The sequence below is a fragment of the Triturus cristatus genome, chromosome 3_2 (genome assembly GCF_964204655.1).
Source record: "Triturus cristatus chromosome 3_2, aTriCri1.1, whole genome shotgun sequence".
NCBI classification, from domain to species: domain Eukaryota; kingdom Metazoa; phylum Chordata; class Amphibia; order Caudata; family Salamandridae; genus Triturus; species Triturus cristatus.
The window spans coordinates 229,731,991-229,759,520 of record NC_140584.1 but is presented as its reverse complement, the minus strand read 5'-3'; the positions used below and the strand labels follow the sequence as shown (position 1 = coordinate 229,759,520).

The following is a 27,530-nucleotide window of genomic DNA, read 5'->3' as shown; positions in this document are numbered from 1 at the left end:
TTACGACATGCAGGGATCGATGAAGCGGGGTACCTCCCTTCGGAATCTTCACACGAAACTTCTCGAACTTTTCAGGCTTTGGACCGGTACCGGATGACGTCGCCCCACGTTGGGCGCCAATTTGAGGTTCTGGACTTTTAAGAGTCCAGAGGTGTCAGGGAAACAACACCCGAAGACCCCTGAGTTCCTCCTGTCTTGGTGCACAAATAACAGAGACACGGGCTTCTCGATGGCGGCGTCAAAGACCAAGGTTTATTTACTGCAGGGACACAGAAATCATAGGAACCACACAGAGGCAGAATCTACGAGACTGTTCAAATTGCATTAAGTGGGTTGCTTCTTAAATACAAGAAAAATGTCTCGGGGCAACATTACACGAATATTTCTCATGCCCAACCCGGTATCCCAAACAAATAAATAAATATCAAACAATGATTAGTTGTGGGTTTTCGGTATTCAATCAGGTCCTCTCGACAGTTTTTCATTCTTCGCCCGATCCTCCCCATCATAAAAATCGTAACCTCCCCATTGTAAAAGCCCAGAAGGAAAGGAGCAGTGCCAGGTGCAAAGGATTGAAATGTAGGATAAGAGGTGTTTATGGATCATAAACGGGCAGGACAATCGTCTTCGGCCTTTCAGTCAGGACAACGGACACGAGAACCAGTATAGCAGGACTGGCCTCAGGCAAGGGAGGCAGCTTGATTCTGCCTAGTCATGCAGCGTCAGCCTTTCTCGGGCTCGAGCTTACGTGTCCTTAACAAGGTGACTCTGCCGGGGTCATCGTCCGTTCATTGACTATGTGAGGGCAAGAAACAAGATGGATGCCGTAACTAAAATGGATGCTGTGACTTTTAGAGAGAATGCCCTAGTTTCCAGTGAATTCGTGCTAGTTGCGCAGCGAAAACACTGTCACGTATACAATGGATCATTTGCGGTTCATTGGTACCAAAATCGCGTCAGTACTATGATACCGAATTCACGGGTTCGGATCGCTACAGAACCTCAACCCGCCACAAGGGTCAGATTCATGTCAGCGAGGGTCTCCAATTCCCCCCTTCCGGAGGAGTGGCCCAGATTGGGTTTGAGTTCCAGAGAGAGAAAATTGTGATCGCTATCGGCCCTCTGGATGACACGAAATGCCCTTATTTGGGACCAGAATTCCACATTTACTATGATATAATCAATAGTGGAACGCTTTCCCACTCTATTAAATGTAAAGTTCCCCGGGACGTCGGGAACATATTTGCTATTACAGGCCCTGAGAGAGTGGGCTACCATAAATTTGTTAATCTGCAAAGCCACTATCGATAATCCACTAGCTGGGTACCTCAAACACTCCTGGATCTGCCAACAGGAGTCCTCATCCGAGGTTACCGAGGAAATCCCTACCAGGGGATCGAAGTGGGAATTAAAATCACCCCCGATAATTCTATGAGAAGATGGAAGAGAGCACGATAGAATCTCATCAAGGGCCTCTAGCATAGATAACCCCAACTCATTGGGGGGACGACACAAATATAAATTAATAACCAGCAATGATGAACCATCCAAGAATCTAAGGGCAAGTGAAAGGAGATCTGGGGAACAAGAGTCAACTACATTCACCGAACACCCCAGAGACAAAGATACCCAGATACACAAACCCCCTGAAGGTCTTCCTCGAGGGCCCTGAACCGCAGGTACGTGGAATGAAGCAAAACCCACCCTATTCGGCGGATGGAGCATCCAGGTTTCTTGGAACAAACACAGATCGTATTGGTCCATCAATTCCCCCCACTCTGGCACACCCTGCTTGGAGCTCAGCCCTGCCACGTTCCAGGAACCCACTAGTGGGCCTAAGGAGGCCTCTGATAGAGGGCTGGGCGGGGGAGAGGGAGAAATAGGGATAGGTGAAAACTCTACGCAGTTGACCAACTCAAGTCCCACCAGCGGCAAACTTGTGCATAGGTTGGGACCAGTTAATTGGAAAGAAACTGGTCTCATAACTTCTTTCTTATTTACTACAACCTCCTCAGAAACCCCTAAGGCATGGGAGCCAGATGTAATAGGCCATGGAAGTTGTAAGAGTCAATCCACGCAACTCAAAGCACTATAGCGATTTGCTATGTGTACTTGATAATTGCCCGCCAGAGTGTCATTGGAACTGTGAATTGGTCTAAATCCACCAAGAGAGGAAACCCTGGGATAAAAATACCCCAGAGGTAGAGGGATAATCTCACCCATATCACCACAACCACCCCAATCTAAATTATGCTTAACCACACCAGGGTCCCTAAAATTGATAATCACACACTCCCCACCTATGTCCTTCGGTTTTCTCCCCAACCAGGTTACTCTTCTAACTAAGAGAATTTCCCCCTGACCTGCTCTCATTAAGGGTCTGTGTCGGTTTAACCAGTGAATTATTTTGTTCTTTAACTCGGTATGAGATTCACCATGTTCCCCCGACAATGGGGGGACACCTGTAAGCACAACCACATATGGGGAGGCCTCGGGGGGTAACTGAGGGTAAAAAGTTGGTCGGGAATCTCCATCATTTGGGGGGTTAATATTTAAATTTTGGAGTGCCAGGCCCCCCGCCCTCTGTTGGTTACCAGGGGAATTATGGGATAAAGGAGGGGCCAAAATGGGTAGGGTAACTTTATCCCGTAAAACCCTGGGGCTGGTAACAGGACCAGGATTTAACATGTTAGAGGAGCATCCAGGGATGTTTGCTGTTGACAAACCTGACATCTGGGAAGTGTTTCGTACCCCCTGGCTCGAGCTAGGATCGTGTATCAGATTGTCAGTGTTTCCTGCAGCCATTGTTGGCTGGTCATTCCTGCATGAGGCTGACAGGAGGGCTCCCCCTTGACACTTATTATTAATCAAGGAAATAATGTTGTCAATTCTACTTGATAACATTTTAAACTGTGAATTGATGAGCTGTTCCATTTGTGCTTGCAGGTCAATAAATAAATGAGTAACCCAGATCGGGGGGGGGGGGCTAATGGTGAAAAAGAGGTATTTGGCTTGTCCTGGGCAGGTTCTGAAACAGGAACAGTGGCCTTCGCTGACTTTTTTTCTTTTGTTTGGTTGGTTTTCTTATTTCTGTGAAAGGACTTATATCTCATTTTGGTCACTAGGGGCCATTGATCTATAACCAATTTAGAAGGGTCTGGCTCGATATGGGCAGTAACTTGTCCTATCTGAGCACAAGGAAGCCCAACAAAAGAGGGGGCTAGAAGAGAATCAGATGATATATAAGAGGCTGAAGAGACATTTACAGAAAACAATGCCGGGGGTATGACTGGAGTAATAGAAAGACGTCTTTCGGTGTTCTCAATGGCAGTTGCTACTACCCCTATGGTTTTTTGGAGCATTTTATCAATGGCGGTTAGGCTTGGTAATTGGGACGCTGAGGCTGGGTTTTGTCTGGTGCCCGGCCGAGAAGTAGGAGGATTTATTTTGCCCATATTGCAACAAAGAAAACAAACAGTTAATATTTAAATTTAAAACCTAGTAACTCGGTAATTCACGACTAACAAAAATAGATAATAAATAATATTATGTTTGTTATTTAAATACCTAATAACAACAGTAGCAATAACAAGTCTATAGCACCTAGCTCAGACTATACAGTTACATGTAGTATACAATAATCAATGTGGCTAAAATGGCCTAGACGAAGTCCCACCTCAGACGCTTAAGGATCCGTCAAGAGGGGCAGCCCGACCCGACCTCCTTTGGCCTCTGACGGCCGCAGACGGCCCCACCCTTGTCCCGGGCTTCTCCCGGCGCGTCCCGCGCGCGTCCCCGCTACAGTGGCGTCCTGGCCCGGGGGATCCTGGGTGATGTGGTTTACGAGACCGGTGGAGCCAAGCCCGGCCGGTCCCTCGATCCAGAGTCGTTCGCTTGTCGATGGGGGCGGAGCCAAGCCCGGCAACAGAGACGGCAGCAGGAAACCAAACGGAGGCAGTAAAACACCTGAGGGAGACAAGGGGCTCTGCAGCAGGCTGTCCTTTATGCGCCTCCGGGCGCTACAGTGGCGTCCTGGCCCAGGGGATCCTGGGTGATGTGGTTTACGAGACCGGCGGAGCCAAGCCTGGCCGGTCCCTCGATCCAGAGTCATTCGCTTGTCGATGGGGGCGGAGCCAAGCCCGGCAACAGAGATGGCAGCAGGAAACCAAACGGAGGCAGTAAAACACCTGAGGGAGACAAGGGGCTCTGCAGCAGGCTATCCTTTATGCGCCTCCTGGCGCTACAGTGGCGTCCTGGCCCAGGGGATCCTGGGTGATGTGGTTTACGAGACCGGCGGAGCCAAGCCCGGCCGGTCCCTCGATCCAGAGTCGTTCGCTTGTCGATGGGGGCGGAGCCAAGTCCGGCAATAGAGACGGCAGCAGGAAAGCAAACAGAGGCAGTAAAATACCTGAGGGAGTATGTTGGTGTATGTTGTATTCTGCACACCTCTTACAGTTAAAACAGCCAGTTGTAAGCTAGGTGTTCACATCTCTGTCTGTAAATACACCGAATGCTACAGTTTGATAAGTGTTTCCTTACTTGTACTCTATTTCCCTGACAACATTCCTGTTGGCTCACACTGTCCATTCTAAGTACATCTCTACATGGTTGTCATGTATCCATAATAAGCATACATCACAGCCATGGAGTCTATATTTCCACATATGTTGTTCTTTCATGAATCAAGCATACTTGACATATGCATAAAGGGCCAGATGCATCAAAGGGTTTTGCCCATTCTGTGTCTATGAGAAAATGTGTTGATGCATATGGCCCAAAGAACATTATACCTCTAAAATGGTTTGGGACCAAGTCTTTATTCTTTCATGTGGTTTAGATTTTCTCTTCAACAAACACAATATTGTAAGCCTGTGAAATGATTTTGGACCTCAATGATCTTGCAACCTTTGAGTGCCCTTTCTTCATTTTGTTGTTCTTAACAGCCAAATTATGCATTTAATGACACTTCCCTATAAACATATTTTATTTAGGTGAACTATCTCCATGCACTCTGCTAAATGGAGGCTGCCAAGACTTATGCCTTCTGACACCTGATGGTCGAGTGAACTGCTCCTGTAGAGGGGATCGCATATTGCTTGATGACAACAGATGTGTGAGTAAGTAAAACAATAAGGAATATCAATGAAGAATTTTCTGTTCCTCATTGAATAGGAAATGATGTGTAATAGAGATAAGATAATAAATATGTTATCAAAATATCAATTGATATACAATTATGAGAGTAAACTATTTAAATTACTCAGTGTCCATTTAAATAAGTATATTATTGATAACATTGATAATTTGTGTTAAAGAACTCACGGAAAGCTAAGCAAACATAACATATAGAAAATAACGTAAATCAGATGTAATAAAATAAAATTAATACTTAGAAATGTGCTATTGACTCATTCTCCTAATCTAGCATAAATTGGAATGAGTGGTAATTTCCCTGAATCACATGTTTTTAATAGAAGCTATCGCACAAAAGACAAGGTTCATGAAGTCATTTTCAAGGATTTGGTACAATATAAAACAGTGATATAATTTTCAAATATATTTGGATAGGACACATTATTTGTAGTACTAACAGAGTAGAATTTTTCTCCTTGATGTAAAACAACTTTATCAGATATTTGAGTTCCATTTCCCCTCAATTACTACTAAGCTTGTATATCATTTTGCATTTTGATATAAGTAGCTTTTATAATTATTTGGCTGTAATTTGTTAATAAGGTTTTTGGTCACGTATTTCTATTTTGTGATGTTTTTCTTGTCTGTTTTTTTATTGCATTTAATGCAGAACTTTCTAAAGAAGTCATACTGTATAATGGCTTTCATGCAATGCTTCAGCTAAAATAGTTTTAAAAATGCACAGTTCAAACAAATACTCATTCCTTTTTCTAGCTAAAAATTCTTCATGCAATATGTTCACGGAATTTGAATGTGGCAATGGGGAATGTATTGACTACACCTTGACATGTGATGGAATTGTCCATTGCAAGGATAAATCAGATGAAAAACAACTGTACTGTGGTAAGTACTGATATGTGTTAAAACACATGGATCAATAATATTCATTGTGATATCAATATATGATTTTTATTCATCCAGCATTTTAAATTTCTTAAATCCAGAAGTAATTTTCCTATAGTTGGTCCTAATCACTCTTTGAATGAGACTGAAATGTTACCACCATACATTCAAAGTTGACTGAAAACCCAAAATATTATTAATTATGTGCCGAATGTGAATGTACCAATTTCTTCTGTATCACTCTGTTTAAGAAACAATTCAAACTGTAATAATTTCTTCTCACTACAAATCTCCTTTTTCACTTTGAATTGAGCATCATCATTGCTTGTGCTTAATTTTGATTTCTAAAAATGTGTCTGGATAAAGTGCAAATATGAATCTGCCAAACTAAATTTCTTAACTGATTAACTGATAATAAGAATACATTTGTCTTCCGTCCTACACTTATATGTTTGAAACTGCAAGTGGTTTCATCAATTTGGTAGATATTTTTTGACATAATTACAAATTTGTAATTCAATTACATCAGGCTTTGGATTTCTTACAATAAGGATGCATTTAAGTTTCATCTTATGGTAAAGAAGTGACACATTTTTGTTCATTTTCTAAAAGGTTCTCTCTGCTTATCAAGAGGATAATATACATTGCAGTACCAATGTTCACTTGTTCTGTCTTTGTAATGCTGATGTAGTGGTTTTATAGTTACAAGAAACTTATGAGCAAACTAAGTTATTCTATAATCCTATGATCAGTTATGCAAGAACATAGTTCTGTGAGAAGACAGTCCAATCTATTCTCTAATTTAGCTGTAATGTTTACAACATATGTAAGAAAATGGGTTACAGGTTGAGGTGAGTGAAAGCCTACACAGGCAGCAACCACAATCCTTGACAGAGTAGAGTCACAGGCCTCCCCAAATTAGCCTGAGCTCAGATAGCTTGGCACAGAACAGTGAGTCTTAACTCAGAGGCAATGTGTGAAGTATTTGTGCAGCACATCAAACTGTAACACAACTGAAAAGGACCCCACACAAGATTAGAAACATAGAGTCAAATGTAATCAATAAAACAAGACCAAAATTTCAAATATCCAATAAGCAGAACCAGAGATATGCAAGATTTATGTGAAGAAAGCACTATCAAGCACAAAGCTCCAATTGTGGATATCTGGGACTGCTGAGAAAGAGTTCCTTAAATCCTTGTTGTGGAACATCAAGGACGTGTCATGCAGCTGAGGCGTGCAAGGTACTAGTCGGGGATGCGTCAGTTGCGAGACTGCGATGAGAAGTCCTGCATTGTCGTCGAAGAGGCTGCCGATTTTGGGTGCTAGCAATGTGGAACCGTGCATCGAGGATGCTTCATGCACTGCCTGATACTGAAGAGACTGTGGTGTTTGTGATGCAAAGTCCTACGTCGTCGTTGAGGCTGCCGTCAAAAGAGTTTTGCAATACGAGGACCTGCTTCAGGAATGCATTGCACAGTAGCGATTCCGATGAGGCTGTGGGCTGCGGGTATGCTGTGGAGACCTTGCGCTAGAAGAATCCTCACAGCAGAGGCGATACAACGGTTCTGCTATGAGGTGCACTATGCAGCAGAGGATATACGTCAGTTCTTCTGGGTCCACAGATGGGCTGGCAGAGCAACTTTAGGCCCACTTCCAAGGGTTCAGGACTGGCGCGGAACCACTGGGCAGAGTTGAACTCACAGTTGCAGAGTCCAGGTGCTGATTACAAGAGACAAGTCATTGTAGTCACTCTGGTGGCCCGTGTTCTGGTTACACCCAGAATGAGGGCAGCAGGGCAGCAAAGCAAGCAGCAGTTCTGCAGGGTTACAGTCCAGCAGAGTGGCATTCCTTTCAGCAGCAGAGCAGTCCTTTTTCCTGGCAGAGTCTTCAATATGTACAGAAGTGTATTGAAGAGTTGATGTTGGAGGGCCAATATTTGTATCTGGTACCTTCTTTGAAGTGAGAGCCACTTTTAAAGCTTTTCCTTTAAAGTGCTCAGGTGTCCTGCCTCCCCTGACCTGACTGTAGACTAACTACAGTGGATATGAAATCCTGTGTGTGAAGGTAGGACATATCATAATCAGGGTTGTGCCTGACCCCAGCCTCCAATCCTGCTAGTGATGCCCATCCAGGCACACAAAAGCAGTTTGATGAGGGGTGTTACCCTGAAACTGGTCCCATGATGCCTTTTTCCATCCAGGGAAAACCTGTCTTGGCATTTTGGGCTGGACTGTTCCCATTGTGAACAGGGTCAAGACTGATTTGCATGTAGCTAGGTCTGTACTGGGGTGGCGAATTGAGCTAAAGAATGATGAGGGATTCAACCTAGATCTGTGACTGGGGTTGAGTGTCTGAAATGTTTCAGCGCTCCGTCCATCATCTCTTGTGTTTGTTTCATAATTTGAACTCATCATTGATCTTATAATAACATTTGATCATTTAAAATATGCACATATATTTAAAAGGAGTTTGTGTTAGTATTTAAACTGTGTAAATGTATTTATGGGCATCATCACAAGTTAACCATAGTTTAGAAGTAAAGAGATACTCGCATCACAACTTAGCAACTGTAACATTTGAGCACTGGGTTAAAAGTGGATCATGTTTCAGAGGCTCAGGAGAAAGAGGGTGAGCTGCTTCGGATGGGGGACAGGTGGATGCTCCCAATACAGTAAGAGGTGTTGGGTCCTCTGGGAAGATTCTCTCTTGTGTGTCTTGCCTGGTGCCAATTAGTTTTGCTGTGTGCATTTCTGCACCCAATCAAACTCAGCCTGGTATTCCCACATGCTTCAATTCCAAGGCTGAAACACTGGGTTACTCAGAATCAGCTCAGGTGGCATATTTTATGGATACTAGCTTGCCCAATTTGTAGCGAGGGCATATTTGTATTGGCATTGCATGTTAGAGTATATATATTTATACAGTGAGGTAAGTACAGTAAATCTACTCTTATCCACTCATAACATACCTTCACAAAATGTTTAAAGTTGATATTCTTGCTATTATTGTATAATCAAGGAAAGTTTGGAATTTTCAATAGCGAGCCAGTTAATGCACAATTAGTAGAATGAGAGTGGATCACCCACCTTTAAAAGGGGTCAGGAAACTGCAGGTTTGGCTGGTAGAGAAAGTATTTATGGCAAAGGTCCACTCTGCAAAACCTGAAATAATCCACTAAGATTCTACTTATTTAAATGTATTAAAAAGTTTAACTTTTGTACTTATCCTATGTTAAATTTTTAATCTTTGTTCAAATTGTATTCAGTCAAAACAGTTTTACACTTGTTTTTCCTGGCTTTTTCCTTGGGCATTACTTTTTTTATGTTTTCATGCTTTTTAATGTTTACTTCAATACAGCCGTATGAGTCGCAAATTTAGGGTTCAAGCTTGGCCATGTTACCCATCACTTACACTCATTTAATGAACCCTTGGCTGCCACATCTTTTTCAAAAGATGAGTTTGGATGTTTTGGTAACTGTTTGGATTGCCATTCTTCTCTGACGAGAGCCTGTCACTCTGTTCTCTATTTTGATACCTTATCCCAAAATTCTATTGTGATGTTCTCCATTATATTTTCTCTGTTGGCTGTTAGTGTTTCTTTCTAGTTATATTAATTTAAGTGTAACTCGTTACTCAATACTTGGTAGCATTTGTCTTAACTTTAAGTTATTTATCAATTAGCGATTCTTTAATATCTTTACATTCAAATAACATTATTGCTTTATTTACGTTACCAGGCCAACACAGATTTAAAAATAAAAATGTTCATCAGGACTTTTGAATTTATTAATTTAGTTTTATTTCTAGGTCCATAAATCAAACAAGACAGCTAATCATGTGGAGATCACTTCCCAGAAGACAGTTGATGTCTGTTCCTTTGCATGTTCTCACACTTTATTAGGTGTAGCAGTCATTGTTAGAGCTCCTAAAGGGTGGGGCATAAACATATAGGCCCTCATTATGATGGCGGTTGGAGACTGACCTTGTTGGCAGCTCCACCTACTATATAATGACTAGAAGGTGGTTGGAAATATGATTTTACTATTGCGTCTTGTGCTGCGGGTTGGAAAACATCTGCAGCACAGTCTCAATACTAACATTCATGTCTACAAACATCAATGCATTCAAGCTTCCATAAGCAACAGTTAGTGTAGCTTAAAGCCCATAATAAATATTTACTTTTATTTTCAGTCAATCAATCAAACAGCATTTGTAGAGTGCAGCACTGTCATCCCTAGGGGTAACTGGGTGCTATGTCTCAGCTGAAGAACCAGTTCTTGAGTCTATTTCTGAAGTCAGCTAGCGTGGGGGCTATATGGAGGTGGGGGTAACAAGTGTTCCGACTCCGCAAGCCCTACCACGCATGCCCTGACCATGCATATGCCTTAACCACACATGTGAATGGTTAAGGCACTGCGCGGTTGGGCTTGAGGATGGACGGAAGCAGTAAGAGATCTGCTCTGAGGTAAGTGGGGCTTTAGGGTGGTTCCGGGGTTGTTTTATGGAATGGGGGTTCGGGGTTGTTTTGTGGGCTGGGGTCGTGGTTGTATTGTAAGCTGGGAGGTAGGTTGGGAATGTTTTGTGGGCTGGGGTGGGTCATGGTTGCTTAAGTGGGGCTGGGGATGGGTCAGGATACTTTTGTGGGCAGGGGCATAGGGGGTAGTTTTGTAGGCTGGGGGTTGGTCGGTGTAGTTTGGTGGGCTGGGGGTAAGAATGGGAAGTTTTGTGGGCATGTGGTCGGGGTCTTTTTTCTGGAATGGGGTGGGTTGGGGGTACTTTTCTGGGCTGGGGTGGGTCAGGGTAGTTTTCTAGGCTAATCAAAAACACATGACCTCCACACTGTGTGGAGGAGGGAACAAGAGGTGCGGGGTTTTAGGAGCTAGCAGCCTCCAACTATGAATGTATAACCACAAAAGAGCTGCTCCTAAAGTGATAACCACTATAAGGTTTGAGTTAAATTGTGAGTGAAGACATCTCACAAAAAGTAACGGACTGGTCTAACACACCACCTGGTGTCATGCTTCATCATTGACCTGTCCTCGCCCTCTAAAACCTTGCTTTGATAGAGGGCGGGCATACACCTGACGACAGGGATGCACTTCTAAACTAAGTGGGAGCCCGTGTATAAGTGATGGAAAACATCTGCAGCACAGTCTCAATACTAACATTCATGTCTACAAACATCAATGCATTCAAGCTTCCATAAGCAACAGTTAGTGTAGCTTAAAGCCCATAATAAATATTTACTTTTATTTTCAGTCAATCAATCAAACAGCATTTGTAGAGTGCAGCACTGTCATCCCTAGGGGTAACTGGGTGCTATGTCTCAGCTGAAGAACCAGTTCTTGAGTCTATTTCTGAAGTCAGCTAGCGTGGGGGCTATATGGAGGTGGGGGTAACAAGTGTTCCGACTCCGCAAGCCCTACCACGCATGCCCTGACCATGCATATGCCTTAACCACACATGTGAATGGTTAAGGCACTGCGCGGTTGGGCTTGAGGATGGACGGAAGCAGTAAGAGATCTGCTCTGAGGTAAGTGGGGCTTTAGGGTGGTTCCGGGGTTGTTTTATGGAATGGGGGTTCGGGGTTGTTTTGTGGGCTGGGGTCGTGGTTGTATTGTAAGCTGGGAGGTAGGTTGGGAATGTTTTGTGGGCTGGGGTGGGTCATGGTTGCTTAAGTGGGGCTGGGGATGGGTCAGGATACTTTTGTGGGCAGGGGCATAGGGGGTAGTTTTGTAGGCTGGGGGTTGGTCGGTGTAGTTTGGTGGGCTGGGGGTAAGAATGGGAAGTTTTGTGGGCATGTGGTCGGGGTCTTTTTTCTGGAATGGGGTGGGTTGGGGGTAGTTTTCTGGGCTGGGGTGGGTCAGGGTAGTTTTCTAGGCTAATCAAAAACACATGACCTCCACACTGTGTGGAGGAGGGAACAAGAGGTGCGGGGTTTTAGGAGCTAGCAGCCTCCAACTATGAATGTATAACCACAAAAGAGCTGCTCCTAAAGTGATAACCACTATAAGGTTTGAGTTAAATTGTGAGTGAAGACATCTCACAAAAAGTAACGGACTGGTCTAACACACCACCTGGTGTCATGCTTCATCATTGACCTGTCCTCGCCCTCTAAAACCTTGCTTTGATAGAGGGCGGGCATACACCTGACGACAGGGATGCACTTCTAAACTAAGTGGGAGCCCGTGTATAAGTGAGTGAGATTAAAAATCATTATAGTTATACTCATTGTGTTTTTTTTATGTGAGAGGTAACTATATGATGTTTTAAAAGCAGGTGACGGTATGTGGGGGAATTAGTGTCCCCTAACCGTTGTGTTTAGAGGTCGACATGTTTCTGCCGTCTTGGCCCAGGAGGGTCCAGGGCATTCATCAGGACCTTAATATGTAAATTGGGGCTCCATTCTTACCAAGAGTGGCAAGAGTGTACCACTGTGTGGGCGTGATCAGTGTCACACTCCACAATTGGATGGCTCCTAGATTCAAGCCTGTAAAAGAAAATGTAGGGAGAGAATAAAAATATATATAACAACAGACCGTAGTAGTGGCGAATAACTGAACTCAATACATGCACTGATCCAGTTTCTGTGTGAGTGACTACTCATGTGAATAAAAAATTAGATTGTTTACTGGGCTCCGAACCAAATCAGAAATTCCGAAGACTATTAGCCTAAGATCTATAACGACCGGAAAACCCAAGGAAGATGTAAGATTCTTGCCAATGGCGTCCCAATAAGATGACAGGTAGGGGCATTCAAAAAACATATGGGTGTCAGAAGCTGATACCAAACCACATCGAGGGCAAGACACCTGAACAACTCCAGAAAACTTGACAGCCTCGGTGGGGAGTAATATGCCCTATGTGTAGTGAAGAGGTGATTTCTTCGAAGCCAAGCTGGCTTAACTATGTCCCACATAACTGTACAGGATTTTATCCAATACTCATACAGATTACAACTAGATATCACAGGGCCCCAGAGTTGCTCCGGTAAGTTAAATTCCCCATCCATCTCTTCAATTATTAGGTTATACCATAGGGAGATCTCTTTTAAGACAGGTGGTTTGTCCAATAAGAGAGATACCAGTTGACTAGTGCCCCCTACTAAAAAGTTCTTACCGCGAGGATTTTGACTACGAAGAGCCTGTGCCCAGCTTGAAATTTGAAGAAATTTAAGTCTAGAAAAATTGGGACCTATTTTATTACTTAAGAGTTCTCAGGTAAGCATCACCCCTTCAGTAAATAGGTGCCCCCAAGCTGATATACCCGCCTCTTTCAATGGAGCTGATAATGCATCCATTGACCAGGCCGGGGGTACCGGTAAATCCCAAATGGGTGCTCTGTCTGAATAGTATCCCAATTTAATCGATGATCTGATGTTGAACCAAGTTTTGGCAAAACTCTGTAACACCTTAAGTTTAACCTTCTTAAAGTACTTGGGATCACCAAACTTAAATAAAAAAACAGACTGTCCAGTTCCTTCAACCTCCAACATAGTCGAGAACATCGTCCCTACCCCCTTATCAGATGGCATTTTTAACAGCATGCGGGCGTGGGATAACTGAAAAGCCCATGCATAGATCTGTAGATCAGGCCCTGCCAATCCCCCTTCTCAAGACACCGCCTGATTTTTTTCCATGCAATCCTGACATTCTTTTTTTCCAGATAAACGAGCTAATGTTGGCTTGTAACTTGGTCAGAGAAAGTTTATCAAAGTAAAGTGGAATTGTATTAAATAAAAACTTGATTTTTGGCAATATAGTCATTTTAACCAGATTTGCACGTCCCAGAACTGACAAGGAGAGGTGTCCCCAAGCATCCATTAATTTCCGACACTCTTTAGCTACTATAGATAGATTAGTAGACGCGATTAATTTAATATCCTTAACGATTCTTAGCCCCAAATATCTCAGGCTTGTACTAGGTGGTACAGTAAATCCAGTAAGATCCGTATTCCAAGCCATAATTTCGGTTTTTGAGGCATTCACCTCATATCCCGAAACATTCCCGAATTCAAGGGCTAACTTGATTGCAGTAGGAAAGGCAGTACTGATCTCTGATGTTAAGATCATAACATCGTCCGCATACAGGGCCACCTTCTTCTCTCATGCTTTAAACTTAAAGGGCTTGATGATATCATTATCCCGTAATGTCTGGGCAAAGGGCTCAATGTAGAGCTCAAAAAGCAAGGGAGATAGAGGGCAGCCCTGCCGCGTTCCTCTCGTGATATTAAAAGATTCGGATAGGCCCCCATTGACCAGAACAGAAGCAGATGGACTATGATATAAAAGTTGTACGGCTCTACGAAAGCCTTCACCCACGTTGAACTTCGCCAAGGCACCCGACAGGTACAACCAGTTGACTCTGTCGAATGCCTTGGTGGCGTCCAACGTGAGGATAGCAAATGGTAAAGAATTAGTTGTAGCCATATCTATAGCTCCCACCAGATCATAGGTAAGTTCAAAGAGCTGGCGACCCTTTACAAAACCCTTCTGGTTAAGATGTAAAATGTCCGGAGCAACCTTACCCAGTCTCATAGCCAAAAGCGATGCAAAGATTTTATACTCGGCATTGAGAATAGAAATTGGACGATATGACCCGCACTGTGTGGAAGGCTTGCCAGGCTTGAGTATCAAAGTGATAGAGGCGTTATTCCAGGAGCTAGGAGGAAGTGCCCCTTCCTGCAGTATTTGGTTAAAAAGCAAAACAAGAAAAGGAGAGATCTCTTCCACCAGCTTCTTATATATTTCAACTGGTAGGCCATCTGGCCCTGCCGCCTTACCACTCTTACTTCCGCAAATTGCGGCTACCACCTCTTCCTCCGTAACTGGCATGTCTAAGAAGGCTCTTTGATCTGACGAGAGCGAGGGTAAAGATATATTGTTTAACCACTCTCTTATGCACTCTGGGGAGATATCTTTATCCTCTTGATAGATCTCCTGAAAAAAATCTTTAAATGCCTTTCTAATTTCTGCATCTGACGTTAAGGACCCAGAGCCGGAAGTTATAGATTTAATTGCGTTACGAACCTGGTCAGTTCTGGATTTCCAAGCGAGCAGTTTACCAGCCCCTTCACCAAATTCAAATTGGGCCAATTTGCTAGCTTCCCATCTACGGAGCAGGCGTTGCCTTAAAACCGAAGCTAGTTGCATTTTAAGCTCAAGCAGTTTCTCTTTTTTAGCCGAGATAAGACTAGAATTATTACTGCTACTACTGAGATCAAGTTGCGCCTGCGCTAATAAAAGATTGGCTTCGATAGATGCTACTTCCTGGATATACTGCCTTCTACGAAATATGACCTTGTTTTTAATAGCTCCACGCAGGAAGCATTTGAACGCATCCCATACAGTGTTCGTACATGCTGTAGTAATATTGAGTTGCATAAATTCACGTGTCTCTAATTTTAGAAGAGCAATATCATCCAACGATGAAAGAAAAATGCGATCAAAAGACCATGATCTAATAGGGAGCTGCGTGATGCCTACAAGATCTAACTTTACTGCAGAATGGTCCGATAAATGAGAAGGCAAATAACTAACATTCTTTATGGAGCCTTGCAGATTACGACTCGTCAAAAAGAAATCAATCCTAGACTGGTGGTGATATTTAAAATTTCGAAAGGAAAAACCATTTTGCTGACCTGCCCTTACCCACCAGGTTTCGATATACCCATATTGCTGCATAAAATTAAGTAGAAGCGCTCTAGATTTAGAAAGGACTTGTTGTCGACTCGATGGCGTTTTATCCAGAGCGTAATCAAGCACGATGTTGAAATCCCCAGCGATAATAATGGGTTCAGGGAAGTGCAGCAGCTGTGAAAATAAAGATTCCAATACTGAAGGGTCATCTCTATTAGGCCCATAATACCCTACCAATGTTATTTGAAAGCCTCCTATCTCTACCATAGCAATTGCCCATCTCCCAGCCGGATCTACCAGCTGACTAACTAATCTGGTAGTAATAGTTTTCTTTAAAAAAATGGATACACCTCTCACATTAAGCGACTGGGAGGTGGAAACGGATATGTCTATCCACCTGTTGTTTTTAACCAAAGCAGATATCTTGCTCTCCACCAAATGGGTCTCCTGGAGAATCATGACCTGCGCATCAGAATCACGCAGATATTGTAAGATTCTATTTGCCCTAGGCTTGGTGCGCAGGCCATTAACATTCCAGGAGAGAATCTTAAGGTCACTCATGGCAATAGAATCTATAAAAAACAAAACTCACAATTCTTGACCAAGTTATCAAACATTAAGAAAAAAGGACATGTCTGCAACCAAAACAAAAATGAGGAGCTATTTCGCTTATATTCCCTCCCCCCCTCACACCCACACCCAAAACCAAACACTCACCCATGCAAATGAGGAACCCTGGTTCTACCTAACCGGATCAAGCCCGGTTTGTGGTACTCCCTACCCTTTACCGAGCCCACACAGGGCATCACTAACTAAGTGCAATAGGATAGTTATAAAGCAGCAATCCTATCAAATTCCCTTAAAAAAAAAAAAAAAAAAAACCTTAATTTTTTTATATTCATTTTTTTTTTTTTTTTTGCCACTTGGTGTAGGATATTTCCTTCTACTCTATCTAGATTAAACTAAACTTGCCCATAAACACATAAGAACCTGCTAACAGGACACAAAAGGAGTAGATAAGATCTGTTTGAAGATAAGAAAAATAGGAGGAAAAGGTGGAAGAAAATTACATTAGTACTTCCAAGAAAGATCAGAATCAAAGATAATAAGACCAGAGTCTCAACAAAGGCAAGACCACCCTTAACCCCCCCCCCCCCCCCCAAGGACCTCAGAAGATCGTCCGCTGCCTGTACTGTACGAATATTATGCATTTTATTATTGATCATAACTTTAAGAGTAGCAGGAAACCCCATCTGAACTGATGCGCCAAGCTTTCTAAAAGCCTCCATTCTGCTACCTAACTCCCACTGTTTCTCAAGGGTAACCCTCGACAGGTCGGATCGAATTTGAAAAGTAAAACCCACCCCTGCCAGGGATTTTTGCTTGAGTGCAAGGTTAAGGATGTGTTCTTTCAATGAGTATGTGTGGAAGTTCAATAAAATCTTCCTTGGTTTTGTCCGTTGTGGATTGCGCCTAAACGTCTCTCTGTGTACTCGCTGTATCTCAGATGATAATTCCTCCTCAGATTGATCCAATTTAAGGGAGTGTCTCAGAAGGGTGATGATATAGCGCTTAATGTCGGATCCTTAACTACCCTCGGGCACATGCAAAATTCGAATGTTACTCCGTCTTTTCAAGGGTTTCCATTCTTTCAGCGATAGCAGTATCGACTCTCTTAAGACTCTCAATTTCCTCCTTAGCTTTGTCAAGTTGAATCGACATGCTGGCCACTGTCTCTTCTAGAACTCCTGTTCTCATGCAGAGTCCATTAATCTTAGTATCTAGAGATTCACAGTAATTTCTTATCTCCCGCTGATTTAATGCAGACTCTTCAAAACCCCTTTTGATATCCGCCGACAGGGTGGTGAACATAAGCTGAAGGGCGGAAATTGGGAGATCCAAAGGAGGAGGGTCTGTGATTAAACCACTGTTAGAATTAATAGTACTACCTGAGTTAAGATTCAAATGTACCACATCAATAGCAGATGGAAACTCCTGTTGGGCAGCATTCCTCGAACTTACAGGATCAAAAACCTGCCCTAGGTCATTTCCAGTAGGCTTGCTCGCACCCCCAAGACTGTCAAAATCAAAATTGCCTGGAACCTTATTGCTAGGAACTGGGGGATCATGGTGTACTGTCCCACCGTTTTCACCACCAGGAGAAGCCTGTATCTGAATTGTTTTAAGTTTAAGACCAGAAACATCAAGTGGAGACGATGAAGGCTCTAGCAGGGGTAAAGAAGCTGGAGGAGTTAAGCCTAAGTCGGTTTGCTTAAGGGGTTCCCCAGGATCATTAGGTGCCTTAGAAAGAACATTCTCAACCAGGACTGGAGCTAAAGCCAAAAGTAAATCAGCGGCAGGAGAGCAGGCCCTTACAGATGATGCAGGTGGTGCAACAGGCTCCAGAGCTACCGATTGAGAAGACAGTTCAGGAGGCGCCCCTGTGACTGAGGTAACCGACATATCACAAAGTGTTAACGAGGAGACGGAGGCAGGGGGAGTCTGAGGCTGAAGCTGAGCCAAATCCAGTAACTGAGGAACAACCTTAAAATATGATCGTAGTGAGGGTGTAAATCTTGAGGAAGAATCTAAGAGCGGTTTGGCAAATTTGTTCACTTTAGCTATTTTGCCTGACCTCTTCGTATGTTTAGCCTTAAATTCAACGTGCAAATATGAAGAAGTTTTGGAGGGATTCTGTGGTTCAGAAGGTTTTATTTTATAGGGGGGACCAACTGACTCCCCGCCCCCTTCTGTACCACCCTGAAGAGCACTACCGCAATCCAGCTTTGTAACTGATTTATTGCCAACCCCAGCCACTAGCTCAACAGAAAGCTTTCTACTCACTCTATTTAGGCACGCGCGTCTTTTTTCTGCATTATATTTAACTTTCCCTCCCAAGGGTTTATTTATCAGTGACCCCTTGCTAGTTGGAGACAAGGGTGTTTCTAACCTTTGGGAGTAGTCCACAGGTGTGTTAGCTTTAGAAGTAGCTCTCGTTGTGACCCTCGTAAAGTTGCTGACCCCCGCCACCCCTGCTCTAGAACAGATTTCACTTGGCACTTGTAAGGGGGATTTTTCTAACCTCCCTACTGCACGAGAAATCTCCTCACAATCAAATAACCCCCTATCAGAGATCTTGCCCGTCACCTGTTCCACTGGGTTAGATCTACCAACTGAATGCTCGGTATTGCAGCCTCCATGGTGTTTAAGAAAATCGCTGCTCTGACGAACGCAGATTCCAGGCTGAAAGTCACGCCGGGAACTCCACTGTCTCCTCCCACGACGAAGCTCCAGAGCGGCCCGGGACCAGGGCCACAAACTGCGCTGAATTTCAGCTGCCGATGGTGCTGCTGGGGCTGAGTCCTCGGGGAACGGCTGCACCACGCCTAACCTCGGACTCATGAAGATGAAAAGAGGACCACCCAGCACGGCAGCTCGGCAGTTACTAGCCCCGAACACAACGAAACAAAAACATTTATCGAAATATCCAAAGCCGGTTCATCGAATTTTAAACAGAAGATCACTGATTATTCGGCGCACTGAAAAATGATTTATCAGGTCCGAAAATAGAAGCGAGAAAGCTGCATTAAACCGACGCCCTGCAGGGTTCTTGGAGCAGAGTACCGCGGCAGCTAGTCTCCTGCCGCCATGTTCCACCGGGTAGAATCATCTCTTTAATGTTAAAGTTGGATTCAACATTACTATTTCAGAAATGTCACTTTTAGAAAGGGGACATTTCTCTGCTCTTATTTCACTATGTGCCTTGCTTCCTTTCTCCAATACACATCTGGGCTGGGTGACAGCTACACTTTGTGCATACCCTCTAGACAGCCACGGAACACAGGAAGGGTAAGTGTAACAGAGGACTCATTTGCATTCCTCTACCTTCTGTTAGCATTTCTGGGCAGAAAGGGGGAGGGGTAGCTTGATAGGCAGTGTGCTGAGTCCCTCACAAAGGACTGATTACACCCAACAGACAGCCTGCCAGACAGGGCTCAGATTAAAGGAGACCTGTGCACTTTAAGCAGCTGCTTTGAAGTCACCTCCACTTCAAAGACATGTTTAATTATAAGTACTGGAGCTCTGTCCCTACCAAGACAACACATTACTGGACCTGTGAAGTAGTTGTCCAGGAGTATTGACTGTTGTGCTACAGGGATTGTCACTCTGCTTGACTGACTGTTCTGAGGAACTTTGCCACTGCTGTGCCGAGCTACCCTGCTGCCTCCTGAACTCTGCCCTGCTGAGGACAAGGTCTGGACCCATCGCACTTAAACCCAGAGTGGCTGCAAGGGCTTGCTGGCTTGCCTCATGTTTTCTGACGTCTCAGGGTCATAAAAGACTTCTTGCAATTCTGCTGGTGCTGCTGGGTCTTGCCATATGTGAGCCCTATCCTTGCCTGAAGTACCCCCTCCAATCCTGTGCCTCAGAAATGGGTTCTGCAGCTGTTTTGCAACAAAATTGATGCATCATCACCACTGCTCTGATCAGAACCAATGCAGTGCCCCTCGATGTTGATGCAGTGCCGATGACGATGCAGAAACTTGCTGTGAGGTTTGAGCAGCACCGCTCTGAGGTCCCGCCTGCGAGGCTCGACTTTGTTACATTGAACTGACTGCATGTATTGGAACCGAGGCATCATACTCTCAATGGCAATGCATTGTTCCATTCATGGTAGTTTGACAGCGGGCCTGTTTGAGTCCTGTAGCCAGCCAATCCTCCATCATGGTTGGCCTGAACTTTGGATTTACTCTGGTCCAGTTGTAGTGTTTTCATTTTGTTACTGTGTGTGTTGCACAAATACTTTACACATTGCCTCTTTAGATAAGCCTGACTAGCCTGTAACAAGCTACCAGAGGGTGTATCTAGCTTACCCTTACTAGGATTGTGGTTTCTGCTTGGATAGGGCGCATATCTCTGCCAGCTAGAGACACAGTGGCTCATTTCTGAGAGCCCTGCATCACTTTTGCACAACATAAAGTGGTACATGCATGACACAGGGCTCTGAATCAGATTTATGAAGCCACAGAAAGCCCCCTTGGGTGGCTTTAAATGGTTTCATGAATCTTGAGTAAGGTAACACAGCGCAAATTACTGCGGCACCTTACTATGTGCCCGGGAGTCGTTCCACGGGCGTTGTGGTGGCTTTCCCCATACAACACACATTGATTTTGATGCTGTCCCAGATTTCCAACATCAAATAAACCTGGGGAAGCACCAAATGCTTACGCCTCCAGAGGTGAGACGTAACGAGAAGAAATATCTTTATTTCTCCTTGTTTTTTCCACTTTCTATGTGTGGTACATTGTGCAGTATGCATAAAAAGAGAAACACGCATGCAGTGGAATGGTGCCATGCACATGGAGAAAGGACAGGAATGCACTGTATTGCATAAATGCAATGCTTTCATGCCCTTCGTCTTTGGCAAAGGGAAGCAGAGCAAGATGCCTTGCAGCACTGCCGTAAGCCAAAATCTCATACATGAGGGCCCCAATTTATAACAGACACCCACTAAATTATTGTCTGTGGAGCAATATATTATTTACCTCAAAATACATGGAGATCGTAAATATGAAGGGCCTAATTACGATGTTGGGCTAGTTAGACAAAAGTGAGGCAGGCCAAGGTGTGAGCTACATCTGCTTGTGACAGGCCTAACCCGTTTTTTTGTAATGTTAGTAAGTCAGCCCTAAGTTAGCCTTAAGTGCCCAAAAGGCAAGGTGACTGGTATTTAGGAGCTTAAAGTAAAACATATACTTACAGTGCAAAGGCCTAAAAGGCTAGTTCCAGTGTAGCAAGGTTAGCTGTTCCATAGTAAAGCATTGCCAGTTAATATTAATTTGAAATACCTATGGACCAGATATAATGTACTTCTTATTACAAATCTAATTTTATTATGAAGACAAATTTTAGCAAATATTTTACAAAAGTTACTTATTAAAATCTACCTTTAACCTGCCTTAAGCCTATGGAATCCCATTTGTCTGAGCTTCCAAATTGTCACCCAGGACCTGAATAGTTCCTTAATTAGGCATAAATTGGCTCCCAGACCAGAGACAAATGCCTTGGGTGTGGGGAGAAGTTGACCTTCCCCTAACTGGATGGCCTGAGGGCCGTGCTCAGCCCCTTAAACATCTTCAAAGAAATCCTGACCTGTCACTGGCAGATGTAGCTCACACTTTGGCCTGCCTCACTTTCGTCTAAATAGCTAGCCAGACACTAATCCCAATGGCAGAGGAGGTGCTCTCAGAACGCGTTTTGAGTGACCACAGGAGAGAGCTTATTCGTTTCCTCACCACAGCTCTAGGGGGGCACAGGAGCTCTGCATGAGGAAGAAAAGATCCTGACATCTTGAATTTAGGTAGAGAGGAGTACTTTCATCCTTCTGGGGTTGATAAAATAAGTTTTATTGAATTGGATAACAATGACGTAACTTATCATGCACTAAACCGTGCTGGTCCTTCATATGTGCCTGGTAAGTGAAGAATCCTGCATTCTCTTAATGTTCTCCACAAGGAAGCTAAACATATAATGGACTGCCCTAGTCTGACTGGCCTTTCAAGGTCACTAGCCAGTCAGTCTATTGTTGAAACATTGATAGTGAATGTTATCAGTGTTGCACAGTAAAAAGGGTCTTGCCCAGTCAAATAAAACTAAGATCAGGATGCAGTAAGATAATCAGCCTTGCTGTTGTTCAACTTGTTCCTCAAAACATAACTCGCATGATAGCACATTAACAATTTTTGGGCTCAATAATATATTTACAACAGATGTCTTCTAAGTGCTTGATTTTCGTTATCAAACAAGACAAAATAATAGCATTATTTTAAAGCATTACAACAAACAAAGTCAATTACTCAGTCTTAAAAATACATGCTTTGACATTGTCCAGGTGATATATCTCAGCCTGGGTCCCCCCCCCCCCCACTCTCTTGCCTGTATGCCGTTGAATATTGGCGCCTCACAGGCTTTCCTGCATAACAACAGTGAGTGATAAAACACACTGTATGATCCTGGGCTTCAGGGCGTCATCATGCAAAGAAGCCACAGTAAGACGTTTGTGAAATCTGCACTTTGTGTGACCTAGGAATTACTAACACGAGTTGCCTTCAGCCTAGTTTTCCCACCAGCTTTCTGCCTCAGCTAGCTTAAGACCTTAATGGACCCACATCCTCATTCCTGTATACTTAACTGCAATGTACTAATGCAGATGGGAATATAGATTATTTTGAATAATGTGCTTTACTGAAACCACCTAACATGTGGAGTTTGACCAGAGACTTGCACTGCAGACGCGCACTGCGGTTGGCGTTCAATCAATCAATCAGGGTTTTTTTAAAGCACGCCACTCACCCGTGAGGGTCTCAAGGCGCTGGGGGTCTGGGGGGGGGGGCAGCTCCGGTTTCAGTCGAAGAGCCAGGTCTTGAGGTTCTTCCTGAACGTGTGCCGGGTCGGGGAGGTGTTGAATGAAGAGACAGTCTTCTCTACAGTAACACCACATTAATACTACAGTATTACTTTACATTAAACCAACATTCAGCTGCCAAAGATTACCCAATTTACTGGCTGGCAAAGGTAGTTAACAATAAATATCAGGTAAACTAGCGAAAATTGGGGATTTAATTTTCTTTATCTCGAAAGTGAGGTCCTCATTTAGTAAAATGATTGTGAGGACTGCACTGAGAAGCGGCTGAGAGGCTACATGTTGGGGCTGCAGAGACCTGAACTGAAATGAAATATACCCAGAACATATGCAAGCTGGATATAGAGCACTCACGGAGAGTGTTCGCAGTCTGGGTGCAGTGTGGTCTCACAAGAGCACACCCAGCACGTGTGCATGTGCAGCAAGTAACTGTTTATGAACAGGCAAGCACTGTGATATCCGATAAGACAGCATTTCACTGACGATGCTTGTAACTCCCACCAGCACAACACTTGAACTCTTGTCTTTGCTGGCTTGTATACTTTCAAGTTTTTATATGTATATCAATTCAAACGCGCAAAATGTTTCTAATTTAATAAGCCAGGCTGCACACAGATGAGCTACTCAGACGTAACTGGAGAGCTACAGTAGCTCACGAGCTACTGTTGGAGACCCTGTTGTCTAATTCTGGAAGGGGCCAATGAAAATGATCGCACAGGCCCAAAGCAAAGCTTAACAGGGGCCTGCATGGAAGGACGCACTCGCTTTATAAACATGAACATTTCCTGAATGTTAACGACTGACTGAAGAGTAGAATGGCAGAAGACAGCAGCAGTTTGAGGACAAGAGGAATACATACATTTTAAGTAACAGAACAGACAAGCAAATTCGTGCATTTATAACCTACGTGCACGGCAGTCCCGCAAGTCAATCTGCTATGGGACTTCTCCAGAGAGCCCTTTGCATAATCAAACAAGCAAACAGAACGTAAAAGGTGGGTGGAGCTAAGTCTCCCCACCCAGCCTAGAGCCACCCTCTCACACCTTGACTCCTCTGGTCTGTCCTGCCCTAGCTCATTGAGTCTATGGAGAGTTGCTAACTCTTCTCCTGACCACTTATGCCAATGCACATGGGTGGGTTGTATCAGTTCCATGGAAGGTAGGCCACGCACAGCATCTGACGCAAGTCCTCTCTCTAGCTTCTGCCTCGAGGGCGAAGTAGACCTCTTCTGGCACCTGAGCGGTTGCATCGCACTCCATCTGCAAAAATATCAATGAAAAAGCACAATCTAACTACAGCCTTACTGAGCAGCTCGTACTTGTACAAAGGTCTCCTCTCCTCCTCCATGAATAGTGGGGCAATGCCCCTTACACTTGTATGTTAGAGTATATGCATTGCTTTGCAACAGCGAGTTAACAATAGTTGGGCACAATCAAAAAACGATTGAGACTGCCTCTTCTTTCTGTTTGATGTCTCTAGGTGACTAATTGACCTGCTTCGGAGAGTGGGAGCACTACAAAAGATGATATATATACATTGACCTTACAGCAGAAGGCTCATAAATATTTGTCTTGATAATTCGTCATCCACAACATCGTTCTTGTTCTGGGACGTAAAGCCCACCTCAGTTACTAAGTCTAACATTTCTTATATTCTATACATAGATCTACAGTGTTATCGTATTACTACATTAGTCTGATGTTTGTAACCAGTGATGGAATCCTCACTCAATCTGTGCTATGTTTTTATATTTACAGAAAATAGACGCTGCCAAAGAGGTTTTAAGCCATGCTACAATCAAAAGTGCGTTTCAAATAATAAAGTGTGTGATGGAGAAGATGACTGTGGTGATAACTCAGATGAAATGGTTTGCAAGAGTAAGCATTTTTAGCAAATTTAAATAATATTGTACAGTATATTTAATAAAATGGAATTTGTCAGCTGTAATGTAGTATTGCCCTATTTCACGTTTAGCTGTCTTTATCCCATTTGAAAAGAGGTGACAAATTGCTTGTTTCTGTGTAACATCAAATACATTTTGGTTTAAACAGGCCAATTGCTATAAGCATAAATGAGGTAAAATGGACTATGATTGCACAGTTTTGCATGACCCAGGCTGAAAAAATATCACATGCTGTACAAAAGAACAAAGGGGCATATTATCAAGCACGGCGATAAAATTATCGCCGCTTTAGCGCAGGAAAACTGCCGCTAAAGCGGCAATAATGGGCTTGATAATATGCCACAGAGAATTGCAATAGAAGCCCATGTTGACACCAGAATGTGGGCTTCTCTTGGAATCCACAAGGGCATATTATCAAGTCCATTATCGCCGCTTTAGCGGCAGTTCTCTGCCGCACAAAGCGGTGATAATTTTAACGCCGCTTGTTGATAATATGCCCCAAAGAGAGTTGAATGTGAGAAAGGAAATTGGTTAGCCTGGAGGTCATGGCTGCTTGCTGTAACGTGGTTGCTCGTGCTCAAGATGCGCTAGGCAAAACATGAACAGTGTTGTTTAATTAAACAATGCGGCCCGGGAGAGCAGTTACAGGCACGAGGTCCGAGGACTATATCAATTTATACTGGTTTGTGTTGGATTTTCGTGCATTGTTACATCAAGCCATAAACGTATCCGGCGTACCATGTATTGTGAGGAATGTTGGTTGCTGCCTTAAAGTCTTAAATTAGTGGTCAAACATTAATACAGGTGGGTATCGACCTTTCGTTGAACACAGTGTGGCCAGTGGTGAATGTGTCTAGATGTCTGGCGTGGGGAGCACATGATCATTACGTGTGTTAGGTCCTGATTGGCTATGTGTTCCTAACTAATGTGGCTTTTCACTTTATGGTATTTTAGAAGTGATTACTCCCTTGGAACATGTGTCCCTTATTGGTGGCAATCTCCCATAACCATTGTGATGGTGCTGCGCCTATCTGTAGGATTGATCAAGGGTTTCCTGCCTGCGTGTTTCCCCATCAGTTATTCACCCTCCCATCTACGACCTATCAATCAGTGATTCCGGGCCTAGGTTGCAGGTCTTGCCTGACTACATACTTGCATGTGGAGGTAGATATGGAGTTTGGGATGAGAGAATTTATTGACAAGGACTTTATTTCATTTTTGTTGACAAATGGATCGATCTCCATATTACCAAGGCAAACATGAGGAATATGGACAAAGATTTATGTAGGTGAAAAGGGAGTTGGACACATGCACTTGAATTCTCTGCAAAATTGACAATCTCTAAATATTTAGCTCTTATACTTGCAAGCCCCCATGACCGATGGTCTGTAGTACCTTCAGTCTCTTTCAGGAAGAAATGTAATCAATAAATATGCCATGCTATTTTCTCCTTAAACGCTAGAATGAGTGGACTACAAGGAGCAGCTCTATCATCTTAACCATTCAGCGAGAATGAGCAGAGGTCATAATAGACCAAGGCATTTCACTCTTGATAAAACTGGTGAATTCCTCTTCCACAATGAACCCATGTCGGTCCTTGACTTTTAAAGTACTTTTTGACATTAGAAATTCATTTTTGGTGTCTAATAATAGCTACTCGTTTATTTAAGAGAAAGTCCTTCTACCTCAAGCTGCCAGTGTTAAAATCACAGCAAAAACTGGTCACCACGCTCCACCGTGCCATCAAGTTACTTCCACTTGTAAAAATCCCAGCTACCAAAAATTAATGGTATTTATTGTCCATCAGCAATTTCAATAACATATTAACTACATGATATATGAAGTTTTAGAAGAAAAGAGCTCATGCTTGTATACAAATTAATTATATAGGGCCTGATTTAGAGTTTGGCTGGCAGTGTCTCTGTTGCAAACATGGTAGAGTACCTTGCCCAATAACCCCTCTTCCACCTCCCTCATCAACAGACAGGAGGCATTTAATAATTCTGTTGACAAAACCCTGCTGGCTCCTTCGATGGAATACTACCTCTGGTGGCTTAACGGAGTACCTGCCTGCTCAACTTAGGGGGGTTGCAGTGTATTGCCACTTTTCCTCTTCATCACCTCCAGGTAAAATGTGGCTGTAAAGCACAGGAAAAAACCCAAAATGACCTCCACAACCTGAGAGAAATTAATTAAAACAAACTTTTAATTTGGTATACTTATTGCACAAACACCTAGCTTCACCAAGGGTATACAGACAGCTTTAGGGATGTCTCTCTTCTAAAATTCTATCTAAAAGAGAAATCACATTCACTCAAGCTAAAAATCTAAAGTGGCTCCAAAACACAGAGCAGGAAAAAGATATGGTATTTTGTTTAAATTGTTAATAATTGGGTATTTCTTCACTTAACACAAAAAAATGTTTTAGGAAACTATTAATGCTCACTTCTTATTAGATCACAGCTAAATACAAGGGCCATCTTACTGTCATCAATCGCCTGACACAGGTTTATCTATTTACCCGATC

General features: G+C 43.4%; 1 protein-coding gene across 1 annotated transcript in view; it reads left to right on the top strand.

Moving 5' to 3' along the window:
- The window catches only part of LRP1B (LDL receptor related protein 1B), a 3,634,433-nt gene that overhangs the window by 2,855,973 nt on the left and 750,930 nt on the right, over positions 1 to 27,530 (top strand). The window contains exons 45-47 of the mRNA XM_085647014.1: positions 4,992 to 5,117; positions 5,908 to 6,036; positions 24,858 to 24,977. Coding sequence (XP_085503140.1) covers positions 4,992 to 5,117; positions 5,908 to 6,036; positions 24,858 to 24,977 — 375 coding nt within the window. The remainder of the gene's footprint in view (positions 1 to 4,991; positions 5,118 to 5,907; positions 6,037 to 24,857; positions 24,978 to 27,530) is intronic.